The sequence below is a fragment of the Pangasianodon hypophthalmus genome, chromosome 22 (genome assembly GCF_027358585.1).
Source record: "Pangasianodon hypophthalmus isolate fPanHyp1 chromosome 22, fPanHyp1.pri, whole genome shotgun sequence".
In the NCBI taxonomy this organism is placed as follows: Eukaryota; Metazoa; Chordata; class Actinopteri; order Siluriformes; family Pangasiidae; genus Pangasianodon; species Pangasianodon hypophthalmus.
In genome coordinates this window covers 12,168,259-12,186,873 of record NC_069731.1, presented here as the reverse complement: position 1 = coordinate 12,186,873, position 18,615 = coordinate 12,168,259, and the positions used below count along the sequence as shown (strand labels likewise).

Below are 18,615 nucleotides of genomic sequence, written 5' to 3'. Positions count from 1 at the left end.
TATTGTAAAATAATTATTATTTTTATATTGTAAAAATGAATATTTTCCTGTACTGCATGTTTTCCTTGCATATAATGCAATCCAACAAAAAGCTTAAATCTTGAACCGGTCAAACTCAAAATAAAGGCCACTGATTGTCTCACTAACAGAAACACTTGTATGCTAAATTCATTTTACTTGCCACATTTGCGTGAGGTAGATCATTTGGTGTGTGCAATTCCAACTTTGGAGATGACTCTTAGATTTCAGTGTCTGAAATTGACTCAATTGAATTTTGGGATCAACTCCCAGCACATTTGACATGATCCAAACGTTGGATGGCAACTTGACTTGACACAATATTAAAAATATATATTTTGTAACTTAATAAAATTAAACAAATGTACTGTTCATCATCTCTCTACATCTGGGGCTCTCGGGAAACGTAGAAACTTTGTTGCCCGGCAGCTGCACTCCCTTATGTAGACAGGCACACTGGTCTTCACCCATCTCCTCTGTCACCTCTGGGCCTATGCGCCACACCTTGGTACATTGTTTACATGGCATCACTGGTTGGACAAACTCCTCTGGAGTCCACAGCCAGGATCAAAGTGCACCAAGAAGTGCTTAAAGACCACACGTCATACTGCCTTGTGGGCAGCCTCGGGAGAGGCAAAGGCTTCAGGAGTCAACCCTGACTAGAAAATTAGAGCTGGAGTCCCAAAGTCAATCTGAGGTTGTTAGCCTCATTCTGGCAACTCCTGCTGCAACATCGGTGCAAAGCTGTATTGACTACAGGACTACATTGGTGAAGCTGAGAGGGGGGACTTGTTACATGGGGAACAGGATGTCTCCCATACAAACCCTGCCCAGGCCTGCAGACTGGAGAGGTTACTCCAATGTTGTTTCACCATGATGGCATAACACGGACAGCAGTAATTACTAGTGATAAGCCTAGCTCAGTTGCTGGTGCAAGGATGATAGGCGATGCATGGATCAATATTGACAATGAGGGAGATCTTTGCATCTCACTGTAAAGCTAAAACTCACCTCAAGCAGGGCAGCCCCCAGCCAGTAAGGTGCTGTCCCGCCATGGTCTGCCTGCCCTACTGGGTGTATGGGGCTCAGGGCCAAACAGCTTGAACCACAGATTGTAGAGCCCAGCACCAGACAAGGAAAAGAAGACAAAAACATGATAAGCACTCAGACTGGGGTGTTGGAACATTTGGACCATGACTATCAGACTAACAGAAGACCTGCAGGAAATTAGCGAAACAAGCAAGACAGCAGTGATCAGTAACAAACTGCTGAGACTTCATGTTGATATAGCTGCTCTCCAGGAGACCTGCTTGGCAGAATCAGGTATCCTTTGTGAAAGAGATTATACTTTCCTCTGGCAAGGTAAAGACACAGAATAAACCAGAGAGAATGGCATTGTCTTTGCCGTTAAAAACTCGCCGCTAAAGAGCCAGGTGAAAAGGGGACAGAGAAAATCCTGTCACTGAAGGTCCATACAATTGATGGACCTGTCAAGTGTATGTGCCCATGCTCTACTCCTCATAGGAGATCAAAGATGAACTCTAAAGCCAGCTGAAGACTGTCATAGAGGTGATCCCCAGCCAAGAACAGCTGATAATGCTCAGTGACTTCAACGCCAGAGTAGGTGCTGATCACGACTCCTGGCCCAGGTGTCTCGGCCTTTTTGCTATTGGCCTTCTTCCGGACCAAACCACAACATAAAGTATCATGGAAATATTCCCATTCTAAACACTGGCACCAGCTGAACTTGATCATCACAAGACGCCACCACCTCAGAAATACACTCATCACACTTTCTGGCCAGAGCACAGACTGCGACACTGATCACACACTAATCTGGTGTAAGGTCAGACTATGACCAAAGAAAATGCATTGGTCCAAGTCACTAGGAAAACCATGGGTAGAATACCGAACACCTAGTGTTTGAAGTGCATCTTCAAAACACTGGATTTTGTGAAGACCTCAACCACCCAATCATTACCCCCCACACCAGATGCCCAGAAGAGATGGAATCAACTGAGGGACAGTCTTCATACCACTGCATTCTGTCTTTAAAAAGAATGAGAGTAAGACACATGACAGGTTTGAAGCCAACTCCACCAAGCTTAATGACACCATAGTGCAGCACTGTTAGAACACAAACACTATCCTACTCAGGCAACCTTAAAAGCTCTAAAGTCAGCGAGAAGCAATGTCCAGAATACAGCTCCTTGCTGTGCACATGATTACTGGCTTCAACTATGTACAGACATCCAGCTTGTGGATGATTCCAGCAGCATTCGTGAAGTGTATGATGGGATCAAAAGAGCCTTTTGTTCCACATGCAGCACAGTGGTACCACTGGGGAAACTCTCAACAACAAAGGCAAACAGCTGGAGAGATGGGTGGAGCATTACTCTGACTGTGGAGCATTACTCTGACCCAACTGTACTTCCAGCAAAACACCATCTCAGACACCACACTCGACTCTATTGAGTGACTCCTCATCATGGCCGAGCTAGACGAGATGCCCATTATAGAGTAGCTGAGCAAGGTCCTCGACCGTCTGCTAACTAGGAGGGCATGAGGACTAGATGGAAAACCACTGGAGTGCCAGGAATACCTTGCTGGTTCCCCTGCTCTGTCAGTGCTGGGTGGAAAGAGCAGTGCCTCATTACATGAGAAACTGCAACATAGTCACTCTGTATAAAAACAAAGGCGACAGAATCGACTGCAACAATTATCAGGGAATCTTGCTGCTGAGCATGGTGGGTAAGGTGTTCACCCATGTTGCCCCAAACAGACTGCAGAAACTTGCTGACAGGGTATATCCTGAATGACAGTGCGGCTTCAGGTCCAAACGCTCCACGATTGACATGATCTTATCTCTATGCCAGCTACAAGAGAAATGTAATGAGCATAGGCAGCCACTTTACACTGCCAAGATTGGATACCCACCCAAACTCCTCAACTTATCCAGTCACTCCAAACAGACATGAAGAGGACTGTCCAGTTTGATGGCGCATCATCATAGGCTTTTGACATCCGCAGTGGCATCAAGCAGTTTTGGAGTTTACCTATCTCATTTCCACAGTTTTTTCCCATGGAGAGGGAAATCAAAATCGGTTGTACAACCACAACATTCACAAAGCTATCAAAGATAGTGTGGGAAAACAACTATGGTCCACTCTAAAGTGACAGAAAGCAGTATGTGCTTCCTCAACACTTCTGTACGGTAATGACTCCTGACTCCTGGACTCTCTACTCCCAGCAAGAAAGAAGACTCCTTCCACCCGCTCAGGCTAAGATGCATTCTTGGCATCAGGTGATCCGATCAGATCACCAAAGTCGAAGTCCTTACCCCCACCCAATCGCCCAGCCTCTTCACACTAGGATTCTGATGGCTTGGTGAATTCCAAAGGACCTGCTGTATGGCAAACTGGCCTCTGAAAAGAGAGCACAAGGGTAGCCCCACCTCTGTTTCAAAGATGCTTGTAGAAGAGACTTGAGGTTGCTGGACATGGATGTTGATAACTGGGACGCTAGCCAGCAATTGCGACCAATGAAGGCAGGTGAGGTGCAAGTGAGGTGCAGATGAAAAGTGTACTCGGCAGAAAAACAGCCAGAGAATGGGACCTGCTGATACCAACTTCAAATGTGGCTGGCGTAACAAAGACCGCCTTTGCCATGTGTTCCAGTGTCACGTGATACAGTGACATGTTTTCTGTGCGCAGATCCATGGTCACCCGAGACTGACAGATGCCAAAGAAGCAGAAAAAGAAGTGAAAATTTTAAAAAATAGTTTAATTACTTTCAACATAACTAATTCAAACTGCTTGCTACTTCTGGTGCGCTGTGACATAGTGAGTGCTGCAGAATGGTTAATAACAGTAATGAGTAATGAATTTCATTGCCAACCATTTTTATTATAGAATTTTAGTGATTTAGTCAATCAGTTATTGCAGTCATACTCCAGTCATTCACAAACACACCTTACTGAATTTCAGCAGGTAATCAGCGGAATGGCTCTGACAATATGATACAGATATAAGTGAATATATATGTAATCAAAGGTTAAGCACTGCTTAACCTTTGGCTGCCTTTAAAAACCTGTGAGGGAAAGGCATTTGTCCTGATCCAAACAGTGGGGTGTCCACTGGTTATTCTATTATTTTCTTGTTTTCCTTTAAGATATCTGAATAATTATTTCTTCTGGCACTTCATGACGCAGTCACCAGTAATAATAATAATAACGCAGTCACCAGAGACACACCACCTCACTTTTCAACCAGCCTTGTGAGAGTTTAATTTGTCATTCATCTGGTTCAACCCTGCCTAATGCCAGCAGAGAAGAGAAAGCTTACCTTTCCATCCTCTGAGCAGATCCCCACATGCTCTCCGCTCTCATCCAGACTGATCTGATTTATCTTCACCGAACTCTGTGAGAGACAGATTGACAGAGAGTGATTTATTGACTGTGGTATTTCCTGGCCAATATAATGCTCTGCAAATCTCAATACTATACAAAACAGTGCATACAGAAATAAATGAAATACAAACAGTCTTAACCTTGGTAATGTTACCACAACCATTCCCTAATTTACTTACAATTTCATACTTCTGGGTGACGTTTCCTTGGACATCGAGAAGGAAGACCTTCCCAAAGTGAGTCCCCAGGGCCAGAAACTGGAAGCCACAGAGGAGACACAAACTTTAGTATACATGAGATCCGTAGACATTTGTCAGGAATTTGAACTTTAATCTGCTGTACTGGAGTATTAGTGTACTCTCATGAGTGTGTTTGAGGGAGTGTGTGTGTCTGCGAGTGTGTGTGGGGCTTCAGCTTGTCCCCTCAGGGGCAAAAAAGTGTGAAATTGCTGGAGGCCAGAAAAGCCTATTTATCAGAGCATGCCAGTGTGAAATGGCATTTTTTTTTTCCAAAATATCAAAATGCCTCAACATAATATATGCACCGAGGATCACATCCTCAAACCTTCTTAGCAAAAACCAGACACTCTGTCTGAGGAGACAAATGCATAACAAAACACATTAATACAAAAACCACATTAGGAAATATAGCTATATAACTATAGCTTTGATTTTGCTGTTTTATACAAACAAAACAATTTTGTATATAGACAAAATTGAATGTTACATATTAGATAGCAAACTAAAACAACAACAATACACAATTATAGAAAATATATTTAAAAAAAAAAAGTATTATCTGTTTGATACTTTTTCTATACTACAAAATGGTAAAGAGTTTGATTCCATAACTTCAGCTGTCTAGTTTTGGTGAGCCTGTGCCCACTGTAGGGTCAGATTCCTGTTCTCAGCTGACAGGAGTGGAACCTGATGTGCTCTGCTGTTGTAACCCAGCTGCCTCGAGGGTTCAGGATATTATGCAGGCTGAGATGCTTTTCTGTTCAACACGGCTATAAAGAGTGGTTAGTTAAGTTACTATAGCATTCCTGTCAACTAAAACCAGTCTGACAATTCTTCTCTGACCTCTCTCATAAACAAGGCCTTTCTGCCAGCAGATCTCTGCTCACTGAATGTTTTTTTTTCTTCTGTTTTTTGCACCATTCTGTGTAAAACTCCCAGGAGTTTCTGAAATGCTCATACTGAAAAAATCAGCCCATCTGGCACCAACAACAATAACACAAAGTCACTGAGATCACAATTTACCCCATTTGGAGGTTTGATGTGAACACTAACTGAATCTCTTGACTTGTATTTGCATTTTATGCATTGCGCTGCTGCCATGATATGACATGACATAACATACAGTGGGGTCCAAAAGTCTGAGACCACAGTGAAAATCTGGGATTATTATTTATTTTTTTTTTCTCATAAACAGAAAGTTTTAGAATTTTGAAATATTTAAAACAAAGAAAGTATATGTTCAATATCCATGCCAGTCCATGCCAGCTCGAGTGCACACTGTCAATAAAGCAAAAAGGGGATGTACCAAATACTCTGAAATTTATGCAAATGTTCCAAAGATTCTATTTTTCGCTTAAGTTGTTGTCAATAATATAATTTGTAATAAAAATTGCTATATTAAATTAGAAAAGAAGGCAAAATAAAAGCATTTTCACTAGTGGTCTCAGACTTTTGGACCCCAATGTATATAGGAAAAGTAAATTTTGAGTATTATGGTACGTCAGTGTCTACTTTAAAAAAAAAAAAAAAAAAAAAAAAAAAAAAAAAAAAAAAAAAACTTGCATGAACTAGTTCCACACTGGATTTATGGTACACTATGGATAATAATATAGTCAACTATCCAGGGAATATAATTTGCCCAGTGAGAATTTGGACAACACAACAAAATGTATGACACCCATATAATGCATTATATGATAAATAGAGACATAAATAGCAGTGACATTTTCAGAATGACTGAGAGTTTTATTTTAGACATAGTAATAACCCACTAACAGACAAAAAGTTTCCTGTCTTCCTGTGCACTTTTGTGAGTATTCACTCCTGTGTGAGCCTCTAGGACATAACACTTATATTGGCTAATTTATTATCAATAGATTTGGTGAGTCTGGTATTTGGAATTTAATCATTTTGTTAAACATTTTATTGATTCTATGAGTTATATTGATGTCCTTATCATCTGTAAACTGTCTGATTTACATTTAGTAGGCTTAACTGAGTTGTTTGTTCTAATATGTTTCAAGTATAATAATTTAGCCAAATGTATTTAGTTAGTAGTTGGTTAACATTAAAGCTGAATTGGGATGAAATAAATAGTTAACATCCACAAAACCAGATTGTAAGAAATGGGACAGAACTTTCACTTCAGATTTTCTGACCACAAAAAATAGCATCTGGAAGTAACAGGAAATACTGCCCAACCAAATTAGCAATACACGGGTGTTATTTCACTCAAATAAATATACTATATGTGCAATTATGCAATCAGCCTATTGAGTGGCAGCAGCACAATGTATAAAATCATGCAGGTCAAGAGCCTCAGTTCACATCAAACAATAGAATGATGAAAAATATCATCATGGCATGGTTGCTGGTGCCAGATGGGCTGGTTTGAGCATTTCAGTTGATCTCCTGGCATTTTCAGACACAACATTCTCTAGAGTTTACACAGAATGGTGAGAGCCAGTTCTCTCAGTTCTACAGGCAGAAACAGTTACTTAATGAGAGAGATCAGAGGAGAATGACTAGACTGTTTCAAGCTGACAGGAAGTCTACATTAACTCAAATAACCACTCTTTACAACCATAGTATGCAGAAAAGCATCTCAGAACTCACAACACTTCAAACCTAAATTTGGATGGGCTACAACAGCAGAAGACCACACCAGGTTTCACTCCTGTCAGCCAAGAACAGGAATCTGAGGGTACCGTGGACACAGGTTCACCGAAACTGGACAGTTAAAGACTGGAAAATCATTGTGTGGCTTTTAAAAAAATTTTTTTTTTTAAATATTCAACTGTCCTGTTCCAACACAGGATTTGTGTGGAAAAAAAACAAAACAAAAAAAACCCCAACAACAACAACAACAAAATCAAAACACAACTGTAGGGTGTAGCTCTGACTGCAGTAATTAACAGACAACATAGAGTAAATACAAGCTCTTAATGGTTTGATTTTCTGAAAACAACTGAAACAAAAAAAATCTAGTTTGACTTATAACAGAAAATTAAAAAATAAACAAATTCAAAATATTTAAATGCTAATGATTAAATGAAATACACCACAAATTTGACCTGAAGCAGAATATCTGCCGATTAATGATAGTGAGACACTAAGTCCAGTAACACTGCTCAAAACATCTGCACCCAGAAAAGCAGCGAGAGATGGGTTAAAAACACTGCATGTAAGAAGCTGTCCACACACACACACACACACACACACACACACACACACACACACACACACCAACAGTATGCTCCCATGCTTCAGTGCAGTCTATAATGAAATGCTTATATTTACAGGCACAGCGGAGCATGTCCGACAGAGCCCCCCACCATCTGCCCAAATAAAATCAGCCATAATAAATAAATAAACGGGGTGGCCCCAGCAGCCAGAGCAGCTCTTAAAGGGATTTATTGAAATGGAATGGTGCAAATGAAATTCTGATTGTGACCACTTAAAACATGAAGCTACATTAGGCCTGCTGGAGCATGTGCCTGGTATGAGGTTACAGGAGCTACACAGGCACACGTACATAAGAATAAAATGACAGAAAGACACAGAATGGGACAGAGTCTCTTATCGGAGATTCAGCCCTGTGATGCATCTTTTTTTTTTTTTAAGAAGAAAGAGAGAGATCTCCAGGGGGCAAAAAAGGAAAGGAGGAAAAAAAGAACAAAAATCAATAGCGGTTAATAAAACATCAGGTGAGGAGGCATTACTAGGTATGACTATTCCTCCAAAGCGGGTGTGCATGAGTGAACTCGCTGCCATGATAGTTTCTGGCCAATATAAATTATCACAGAATTTGCAAAAAAAAAAATAAAAAAAATGTGGGGAGAGACAATACATCAGGAAATGAAAGGATAGCGGTGGCACCTGGCTGGTGTATATATATGTACACTATATGTTTGTACAAAACACTGTGTTCCTTGGAAAGCAAGGATGCTCATATGATTAATATAGATTTACACTCAACATGAGGAATGCAAAATAAAAGATGATAAAAGACATGCATTTGAAATTTGCAAAAACAACCCACATAATAATAATGGAGAGTGGTTATTTTTGCAGAACGCTAATTTAAACATGGAAAGTTGTGTTACAAAATTATACCTTGTCATGTACGGTCAAGCAGCTGGCCGCATCCTTCTGCAGAATCTCCGTCACCCCATTGGCCAATCGTTCATATTTCAATTTAGGTTCCTCCTCACTGTCTTCTTCCTAAGGGGAACACACACACACACACACACTATTTTACACACCTGATATGACTCCCAAAGCGCAGTAAGCTTGGTATAAAAATCCAACACTACCCTACCACTAAGACTCTTCATTTATGTTTCACTTTGTGAAACTTCTAGAGCAAGTTTGTGTGAAATGGAATCAAACATGGTTTGCTGGCAGATTCTGAGCACCTGAACCAAAGCTGTCCTGAGGCTGCTATTTCTTCATCCTTAATAAGAACCTTATCCCTTCACAGAGACTCGCACTGTCAGAATGCCCTCACACACATCTTAGCAAATGTTCTCAAGATCTCAGACAATGAACAATAAAACTTTCAGCATTATATTTAGTTCAGCCCTTCAACTCTGCTGTTCACCACACCATTCAATCTCCTGAAGGAAGTTTCATTAACCATTTAAAGTATGCTATACAAAACAAAACAAACCAGAATAACGGATAGAGAGGTAATATGATGGAGAAAAAAAAAGAATTTTACAATGCGTCAACAAACAAAAATAATGCCAAGCACTGAAAAAAACAAATGTGGATGTATCAGGTGGATGCAACAAGACAGCAATTCAAAACAAGGCAGAATCAGTAGAAAAATAGTTTGAAAAGCACCAAAAGCAAGAAGTGACTTGTTGGTGACTTGCTTAGTGTCCTGACCTGATTTAAAGAGGGCAGTGTATGACATCTCAGGGTTAGAACAGATATGTCAAGAAAAATAGGCAAAGATTTGCCCAGCAATCTGAGAGTATAAGAACAGATCTAATATAGAGGAGAGGATCCAAAAGCTGCTCACAGTATAGGCCTGTGCTTTTTTAAATGCATGTATTTATTGTCTTAACACACATTATTTGACCATTTTGTTATTTGTGATAATTAAGAAACATCTGTGAAACCTAACACGTTAAGGCCCTAATTTACTGTGTGAAGCGCTTGCAAATTTGTTTAAATAAATTGAGAAAAAAAAAAAAAGCTCTGACTAACATCACTTATGAACATTTACGTCTTTCACATGAGCAAAATAGCATGAGTTGTCTGTTTTGCTGAATGTTTCTACATTGAGGTGATAATACAGATCATTGTCAATGCACACAGTTTTACCCGAGCACTGTAATTTACTACATCCCAAAGTCAGTTCAGGGACTGCGACTGTGACGGAAGCAAAGGGCAGGTATTAAATTTGCAAAAAACCTTTTTGTTGCCTGAGGACAAAATTACAATTTTTATATTTACTTTTTTTCTACAATTTTTTGTGACAATTTTTTATATTTACTAAGTCTGAGTAATGAGTATGTTTATCTAAATTATGCCTTAGTCTTTGAAAGCAGAAATCAGTACGTTGATAAAAAAAGATCACTCTTGAAATTATTTAATATTAGACATTTGCTACACATTTGAACTTTATATGCTAAGAGCATTTAAACAGAGCTTTTGAAAAAGTTTTCATTCAAATTTATACTATATGGCCAAAAGACTTTGGACACCTCACCAGGACACCCATATGTGCTTGTTGAGCATCCCAGTCCAGGTTTAGTCCTCCCTTTGCAGTTATAAAAAACCTCCACTCTTCTGGGAAGGCTTCCCACTAGATTCTGGAGCGTGGCTGTGGGGATTTGTGTCCATTCAGACACAAGAGCATCAGTGAGGTCAGAAACTGATGTCGGGCGAGGAGGCCTGGGGTGCAGTCGGCGTTCCAGTTCATTCCAAAGGTGTTCAGTGGGGTTGGGGTCAGGGCTCTGTGCAGACCTCTAGAGTTCTTCCACACCAACCTTGGCAAACCATGGACTTTATGGACCTCGCTTTGTGCACAGGGGCTTTGTCATGCTGTTTGGTCTCTAGGCCTCTTAGTTCCAGTGAAGGGAAATCTTAATGCTACAGTATACAATGACATTCTGTACAATTGTGCGCTTCCAACTTTGTGGACAGTTTGGGTAAAACCCACATATGAGTGTGATGGTGAGATGCCCATAAACTTTTGGCCATATAGTGTACCTTATTAACAATTGTGCACTCATGTCCACATTCCTGTATTTTGTTCAATTATGTCATAACTTGAACATTTTCGTAGAAACATTTTTGTTTCACTGCCTTTAATAACTATCATACACAAGTTTTATCTTCAGTTTCACTTAGTTTGCTACTCGCTGCAGCTTTAAATATCAAAAAACACACACAAACATCTTGTTTCCTTTGCACAATTATTTTTTGCCTGCACAGTTTATCAGATGGTATACGCAAATTAGTACTTCTTATTTGGAACCTTGTTATTTGGACCTCAACGTTTTGTTTGCTAAAACAGGCTAGTGACTCAAATGCAACTCATATCTTCAGTGTTCCCTCCAAAACACATGCACTGAGGTAAAGCTTTTGGAAAATAGAGTCTGGGGCAGCTACAGACCCTACAGTTTTAACTTTTATTTACTGCTGCCAGTATTTGCTGCAGAACCAGATACTACAATTAAAAAAAAAAAAACGTTTTTTTTTCCTTTTTCATTCCAGCAGTACCCTGACCAAATAATTCGGTACTTGCACTGCCACTTCTGTGTTGTCATTTTAACATTGTATATGATATATGAAAACTGTAATTTTGGGTTTTACAGTGTCAAATCCTACGTTTTCTCACACTGTTCTACCTGTACTCAAGGATGTTTGTGGAAAAGTGTGATTTGTAAGTACAGAGGAGCTTCTTTTACTTCTAAAGGGTGTTTTCTCTCCTCATCACCCAAGCTCCCACGTCCATTTCCTGTCTTCTCCAGATGTGAAATTTCGAATACCTGGACATTTGTCATGGTCTACAAAGCCATTATAGTTGTGGAGCGAGAAAAAAAGAGGAGGGGAGGAAAAAAAGCACAAAAACTTTCTACATTGGTGTGTGTGTGTGTGTGTTTGGGGTGGGGGGTGGTTTAGAGTGATAGCTCTGCCATTTCATATCCCATAATTTCTGCCTCTTGTTAGTGTTTGCCGCTGTGGCGGATGAGTGTTGTGCTGGTGTTTCGTGCCGCTCCTAATTGGTGCCCTGGGGAGAGGGGGATGAAGGGGAGTCTGTCTTTAATTGCCCTGTTCTTGGAGTGGTGTGACCAAGCACACACTCTTCTGCCTCACACACACACAATTCTATCTCTTTCTCCTCATTCTATCTTCCTTGTATCTCTCTCACTCCTCGGATTCTCCAGATTGTCGACGCAGAGCATCAAACTGACACTCAGATTAATGTCAGTCTAAGCCTGCATCCTCCTTCGATTCCCTGTGTGACATCACGTCTCGAGACTGCAGCACTCGTTTTTTCCCCGCTTTCCATCCCGGACATAATTCTTTGCTGGCAAGAAATTTCTGAGCAGCAGATTGCAAGAAATTATCAATGGCAATATCAAAACGGATGTTGTAGTTTTATATGAGTTATTTCTTATTAATAGCTCATAGAACACAAGCTGTTGAAAATGTGAATGTCATTTAATCTTATATTTGCATTATAAATAAAGGAGAAGTTATTTTATTTATTATTTTAATCTTGATATAATAAAGGCACAGTTGGGATACCAAGACCCATTACTCATGCAATTTACAGCTCAGTGTGGTTGAATTCTCGGTTCAGATTAGTTAGAAGGTGCATTATTTCTGTATAACAGCATGACTCAGACAGTAGTTCCGGCTGTAACATGAACGATAGGTTAATATTAATGCACTCATTCTAATACTTTATTGTTTCTATAGTAACAGCTCATACACAGGGACTTGTATGACAGGCGCTCCGCATAATCTAAGGCTAATTATATAAAGGGTTCCAGGGTTGAAACTGGTTCAAGGAATGAAACTAAAAAGGTACGAAGAGAATTTATAACAAACGAAAACACAACCAAAAAAAAAAAAAAAAAATAAATAAATAAAAAAATCGTCTTTAACTGTTCCAGAACAGAAATGTTCATGTTTACTATTGGATAATGATGTTATTATGTTGTTGATTATTTTCCTGTAACAGCATGCCCTGTTGTGTTTTATTCATTAGATAGCATAACTTTAAATAGCAGAACCCTTTTAGATTTCCAGAGTACTCTATACAGTACAGTAAGTAAAAGCGTAGCCATAGTGTGGATACTTAAAAATGTACAGGGAGAGACAGAGGAAAACAGGTGAAATAAAGTAGGAGTAAAATCTAGTCTGAAGGAAGACTGTGAGGAATTATAATAAATCACTACACACACTGAGGTTTTACCCTGAACCCAGACATTTTTTTTTATTATTATTTATTTATTCATCCTACATTGTAAGGAGCTGCAGTGAAGGTATTCAGTGACTGCTTGACATTTCATTCTCTCCATCACTTACAGCCTCCATCCCATCTCAGCCTGACACACGGTATTTTATTTATCCGCTCGCAGGCATGTGGATACTCTGGTGACAGAGAACCCTTTTCAGAATCATATTCATCTGCCTCCTACAGTCTAAAGCACATTCACATTACTCAGTAGTTAAGGTTCTGTCCTAGTGACCAGAAGGTTCTCAGGTTGTGACGGTTGTGAGATAAACACGACTGCTAAATAAACAAATATAAATGTCTATAAACCAAGTAAGACATAGGTCAAGAATTACATAATTGAAAAGAAAAACAGCACAATAATAATATTTTATTATTTATAGGCTACCTTAAATTAATGCCACTTCTTATAAATATATTATTTTATCAGTACTCCCAACATCTATTACAACTTTACAACTTAAATTTTTTCAATAAGATTTTGTATACATAATTGTCATTAGCTACCCTAGCTGCTTTTGTGTTTTGAACATAAACATTTTAGGTGATTTAATGGTTCATTTTTAATCTATGCATCTCATCTGTCTAATTCTGCAAGAACGTTCTGAGCAGCAGATTGCAGATTTGTGATTGTAGGGTGCAGCAATAAATACAATGAGAGAGCGACTGCAGCTTAGGAGTGTAACTGATTATTACTGTTGTACTTTCTTTGCATAATGGTGTCTGATTATGACTTTAGACTCTCAAAGAAGATGAAATTAACCCTCTGAAGTCAGACTTATCACTGGCAATATTAAAACGCATGTTATAATTTTATATGAATTATTTCTTACTAATAGCTTTTTCAAAACAAGCTGCTGAGAATTTCGCTTAAGCCTATATTTGTGTTTATAAAGAAGAGAAGTTATTTTATTTATTTTAATCTTAAATCTCAGATCTTAAATCTCAGATCATTTAGATTATTTAGAATGTTCTTTATTCCTGCATAACAACACAGTTCGGACAGTAGTCCCAGCTGTAACATGAACGATAGGTTAACATTAATGCACTCATTCTAATACTTTATTATTTCTGTAGTAATTAACTTGCATTCCTAAGGTATAATACACCTAAGAGAACATCATCAAGTACATCATGGCAACAGCTAAATAAATAAATAAACTTTTCAAAATCACGTATTTTAGACAATGTGTCAAAGTTATGGAAGACAGATGCAAAAATACCCCTGGCAAAATGCTGTGGGACAAAATTCTCAAAAGAACACGTTTAGAAGCATAAAGCCGACATTCCATTAAAAAATGGTGAAAGCATTTGAAGATTCCTCTAAAACCCTAAGGAAACATTAAAAGCCACCACGCACATTCGCAGAATAAAATATGTCAGTGGATCAGATAGAAAAATAAGTCAATCTGATCCAATACTGTCCCAGAATTTCAAGGCTGTATCTGCACCAGCACACAGTATCAGACCAGGACATCTCGAACGTACACATCAGGTTTAAGATGGACCTCGAATAAAGAGACATTTCTAAAACCATGTGACTTTTTCCTTTTTAAACTCAATTTAAACTCACAAAAGAAAAAGAGATCTGGAGTTTGTGTAGCGTAGCTCGTTAAAATATAATAAAGCATCATTTCGTGATTGATAGAGAGTTTTAAAGTCTGGTGTGCATGTTAACACCAGGTAGACTGAAGCATTTCAATACATGAACTGCTTTATTCATTCATTAATTCAGCTTCAGTCCCTGTTTTGTTCTGGTCAGGGTCATGGTGAATCCGGAGCCTATCCCAGGAGCACTGGACATGAGGTGGGAATAAATTGCAAGGCACCATGCATTCACACACTTATCTAGGTGCCTGTTTCAACCTACTGCAGGGGTTCCCAAAGAGGGGTCGCTCGATTTACAAATGGGGTCACGAGAGAATCTCCTCTTTGGTTTCATTCAATTATTTTATAACTTAATATTAGAAATATCGAAGATGGATTTTGTACGCTAATATTACGAAATGTCATTGGGAGTCACATTCCGATAATATAATAAGGATTCAGACAATTATTACGTAAGGATGTTAGAATTCTTACAATTATACAAGAATGCTGTTCATAGACTTCAGTTCAGCATTCAACACAATCATCCCACAACTGATAAGGAAGCTGAGCCTGAACTGACCCCACCCAACCCAGCCCACCTTTTCGACCGGGAAACCCCAGACCGTCAAGATTGGCAACACCACCTCCAGCACCACTACACTGAACACCTGCGCTCTGCAGGGCTCTGTGCTCAGTCCACTGCTGTTCACACTGCTGACTCATGACTGTGCTGCAAAGTACAGTTCAAAACACATCAAGTTTGCTGATGACTCTACAGTTGTGGGCCTCATCAACAACATTGAGGAGTCAGCAAAACCCTACAGCAGAATGTGAGAACAGCTGAAAACTCATCGGAGTCTCTCTACCCACCATCATCACCTCTTACAATAACCACTGCATCCACAAAGCTGGCAGCACTGCAGATGATCCCTCTCATGGACTCTTCACCCTCCTGCCATCTGGCAGAAGGTACCAGAGTATCCGTGTCACCACCAGTCAGATTACTCAACATGCTGCCGCCTCCCAACACTCAGGTGGACGAGTCAAACACCTAACCCAGTACGACTCAATACCACTGCACACCTACAATTTACAAAGCTGCATCAGACACTTTTTTTATGAAACTCTTTTTGCTGCCAACATTGCTGCTCCACTACACAATAGTTTACTGTGCACTGTGCAATAGCTTTCCCACACAACACTGTTCTGCTGCCCTGTGTGTTCACTGTTCTGTCTATTTATTGTCCTGCACTCATCTCACACTGTTGTGCATTTGCATTTTATGGAGTCTTGTGTACTGTTATACGTTACATCATGGTCCTAGGGAAACAACATTTCATTCCAATATATACAAGCCATACAGTGGAATGACAATAAATACCCACTTGATTTGACAAACCACTTTTAAATGAATAGGTGCTATTTTAGTCTTTTTCACTATCCTGACACACCGCAGGAGCAGAGTGGCCAAATTTCCCCTGTCCATCTACCTCCGCTAAAGAAATTAGTATTGAATTTACCGTGCAGTGTCTGGCGGCGAATCTGTGAAACCTGAATCTTGCCTTTTCAGGTGCTGCAGCATTGATGATGTGCTGTTATGGTATTTGAGTTCATTTTTGCAGGGATGGCAGACAACAACACTGTTTTTCACATCTAATTTAAAGTGCTCCCACATAGTTGACATTCTTTGTCATTTGTTGTGTCGTCCGCCATTTTGATGAATACTTGAAACGTTAAATTGTAATTGAGTACGAACACTAAACGGTTTTCCTATTACGGTTAGGGTTATATTAAAAGCCTCTCACCTTCAAACCTGTCTTCTGGATTTTCTAGATTAGTAACAACTTTTGAATGTAAGGTCAGAGATTTGAGACGCAGTTAATAACAACAATCTGGACGACAGCGGAAAGTTTTAAAAGCGACAGAGTTCATGAGTGTGCATAGAATCACTAAACATTTTACAGCTCGACTTGGAAACCTGATGGACATGTGTCATCTAGTGGATGTTGCTTTTAAATCTTCTGGATGTACATAAAATATGCAAAATAATGCATCAAGTATAAAGCAGGCTGTTTCTCATTGGGCCATAATCGCAGCACCCTGGCATGTAACAACACAACATTTCCCACTAGAGTGGTACATCAGTGATGCAAGGAATAAAACCTTTAGGTTTTTAGTCACTTACATTACTCATACATATGTTACACAATAAATAATGCATGACATAATAAAATGTTCAAATGTTACAATAGCCCTATATTATAAACCTAGAATTTAAAAAGATGTAGGGTGGACAAGGCTTGGGGTTGAAGAAAATTCATAATGTCCATTTGAGGTCATTTGCCCAAAAGGTTTGGGAATCCCTGACCTACTGGCATGTGTTTGGGAAGTAAAGGAAACCAGAGAACCTGGAGGAAGCACAGGCGGACACAGGGTGAACATGGGAAACCCTGCAGAGATAGTAATCAAATAAGGAACCCTGGATCTATAAGGAGGCAACGCTACCCACTGTACAACCAATGTTCCAAAAACTTTATGGTACTGTCATCATTCTTGCCGAAATAAAGTTATGCTCATATCTGTGACATAACACGAAGGCAATTTGAAAAATATGGTTATTGGCTTTATGTGTATGGGACAAACCATGTTTTAGCCTTGCCTGGTCTCATTTACCTTTCGAAGAAGAAATGAACAAAAAAGATAATAAATTTATAATGCCAGCTATTTGATTTGTGACAAGAATGATCTCAAAATGAAAAGCAAATATAAAGTGCTTAAAAAACAGACCCATAATCCTACCTCTGAGTCATCTGTGGACTCCTCACTAGGTTTCTTTCCCTGGAAAACAAGAGACACCTTAGTATTACACCTGTATGTATCACGTATACCTTTATAAGAAAGCCTACGCACAGAATGTGAATTTTACGAGACTAAGATAATTCACAAACGAAAAAGTTTTGCACTTCATTCCTCTGAATAGATGACAGAGGGAGTAATGAGGGAGTCCAACAGTGTAGTGAAGTTAGAATGGTATAGTCCAGTGCAGGGGGGTACCGTGTACAGTACAGTACAGTGTAAAACTGTAGTTTACATGACTGAGGAAACAATATTTAATTGTTTAAATTGATATTAGATTTAGATAATTAGTCATTTGCACCCTCTCCTGTATCAAACCTTTATTTGGTATTCAGTTTTACATGCCGCTGTGACTTAGCGCAGATAGAGAGCTAGCATCCCCCCCCCCTTTCCACCATCATTTACAATAGACCTCTAAACTAACTGTACATTTACATTCAGCAAAATATACCTTCAACTGCATAAATGAACTTAAATAACTTATGTTTCTAATGTAGACAGTTACCTGCTCCTCCACTTCCGACATAGCTCACTGCTAACAGCTAGCCACAGCCGTTAATTCATCCAAAAAGACAGCGAAGAAACGCGTCGGTTCACTGAGCTTAATAAAAAGACAGAGGATCTCAGCCACTGCAGCGGTTCTGAACAACTACAGCGATTTACGGCAATTAATGTAGCATTAACTCCTCAGCTGCAGTGATGTTCCTGGAGCTGTTAACACTGATCATAAGAACAGTCACATGACCAAAACAGGAACCAGGCTCAAGCGCATGATGGGAAATGCAGTTTTAACCTGTAGTCTCGGCCACGTTGACTTTTCTGGAATGCCCTTGCGTTAAGTGCGCATTGTAAAGAACAGTTTCAGAAACAGTTAAAGATATTTTGAGCACTGCTGTGTCCTGTACCAGCTCTTTCCAGTCCAGAGTGATCACAGTGTGCGCTAATAGTGTACAGTGTGCGCTAATAGTGTACAGTGTGGGCTAATAGTGAACTGTGTGTGATAATAGTGTACTGTGTGG

General features: G+C 39.5%; 1 protein-coding gene across 1 annotated transcript in view; it reads right to left on the bottom strand.

Annotated features, from left to right (window-relative positions):
* Positions 1 to 18,350, bottom strand: part of vps41 (VPS41 subunit of HOPS complex) — a 43,682-nt gene extending 25,332 nt beyond the window's left edge. Inside the window, exons 1-5 of the mRNA XM_026937978.3 lie at positions 18,102 to 18,350; positions 17,540 to 17,578; positions 8,782 to 8,889; positions 4,606 to 4,683; positions 4,362 to 4,436 (exon numbers count right to left, since the gene is read on the bottom strand). Of these exons, the coding sequence (XP_026793779.2) occupies positions 4,362 to 4,436; positions 4,606 to 4,683; positions 8,782 to 8,889; positions 17,540 to 17,578; positions 18,102 to 18,122 (321 nt within the window). The 5' untranslated portion in view covers positions 18,123 to 18,350. The remainder of the gene's footprint in view (positions 1 to 4,361; positions 4,437 to 4,605; positions 4,684 to 8,781; positions 8,890 to 17,539; positions 17,579 to 18,101) is intronic.
* Between the last annotated feature and the right edge of the window lie 265 nt (positions 18,351 to 18,615).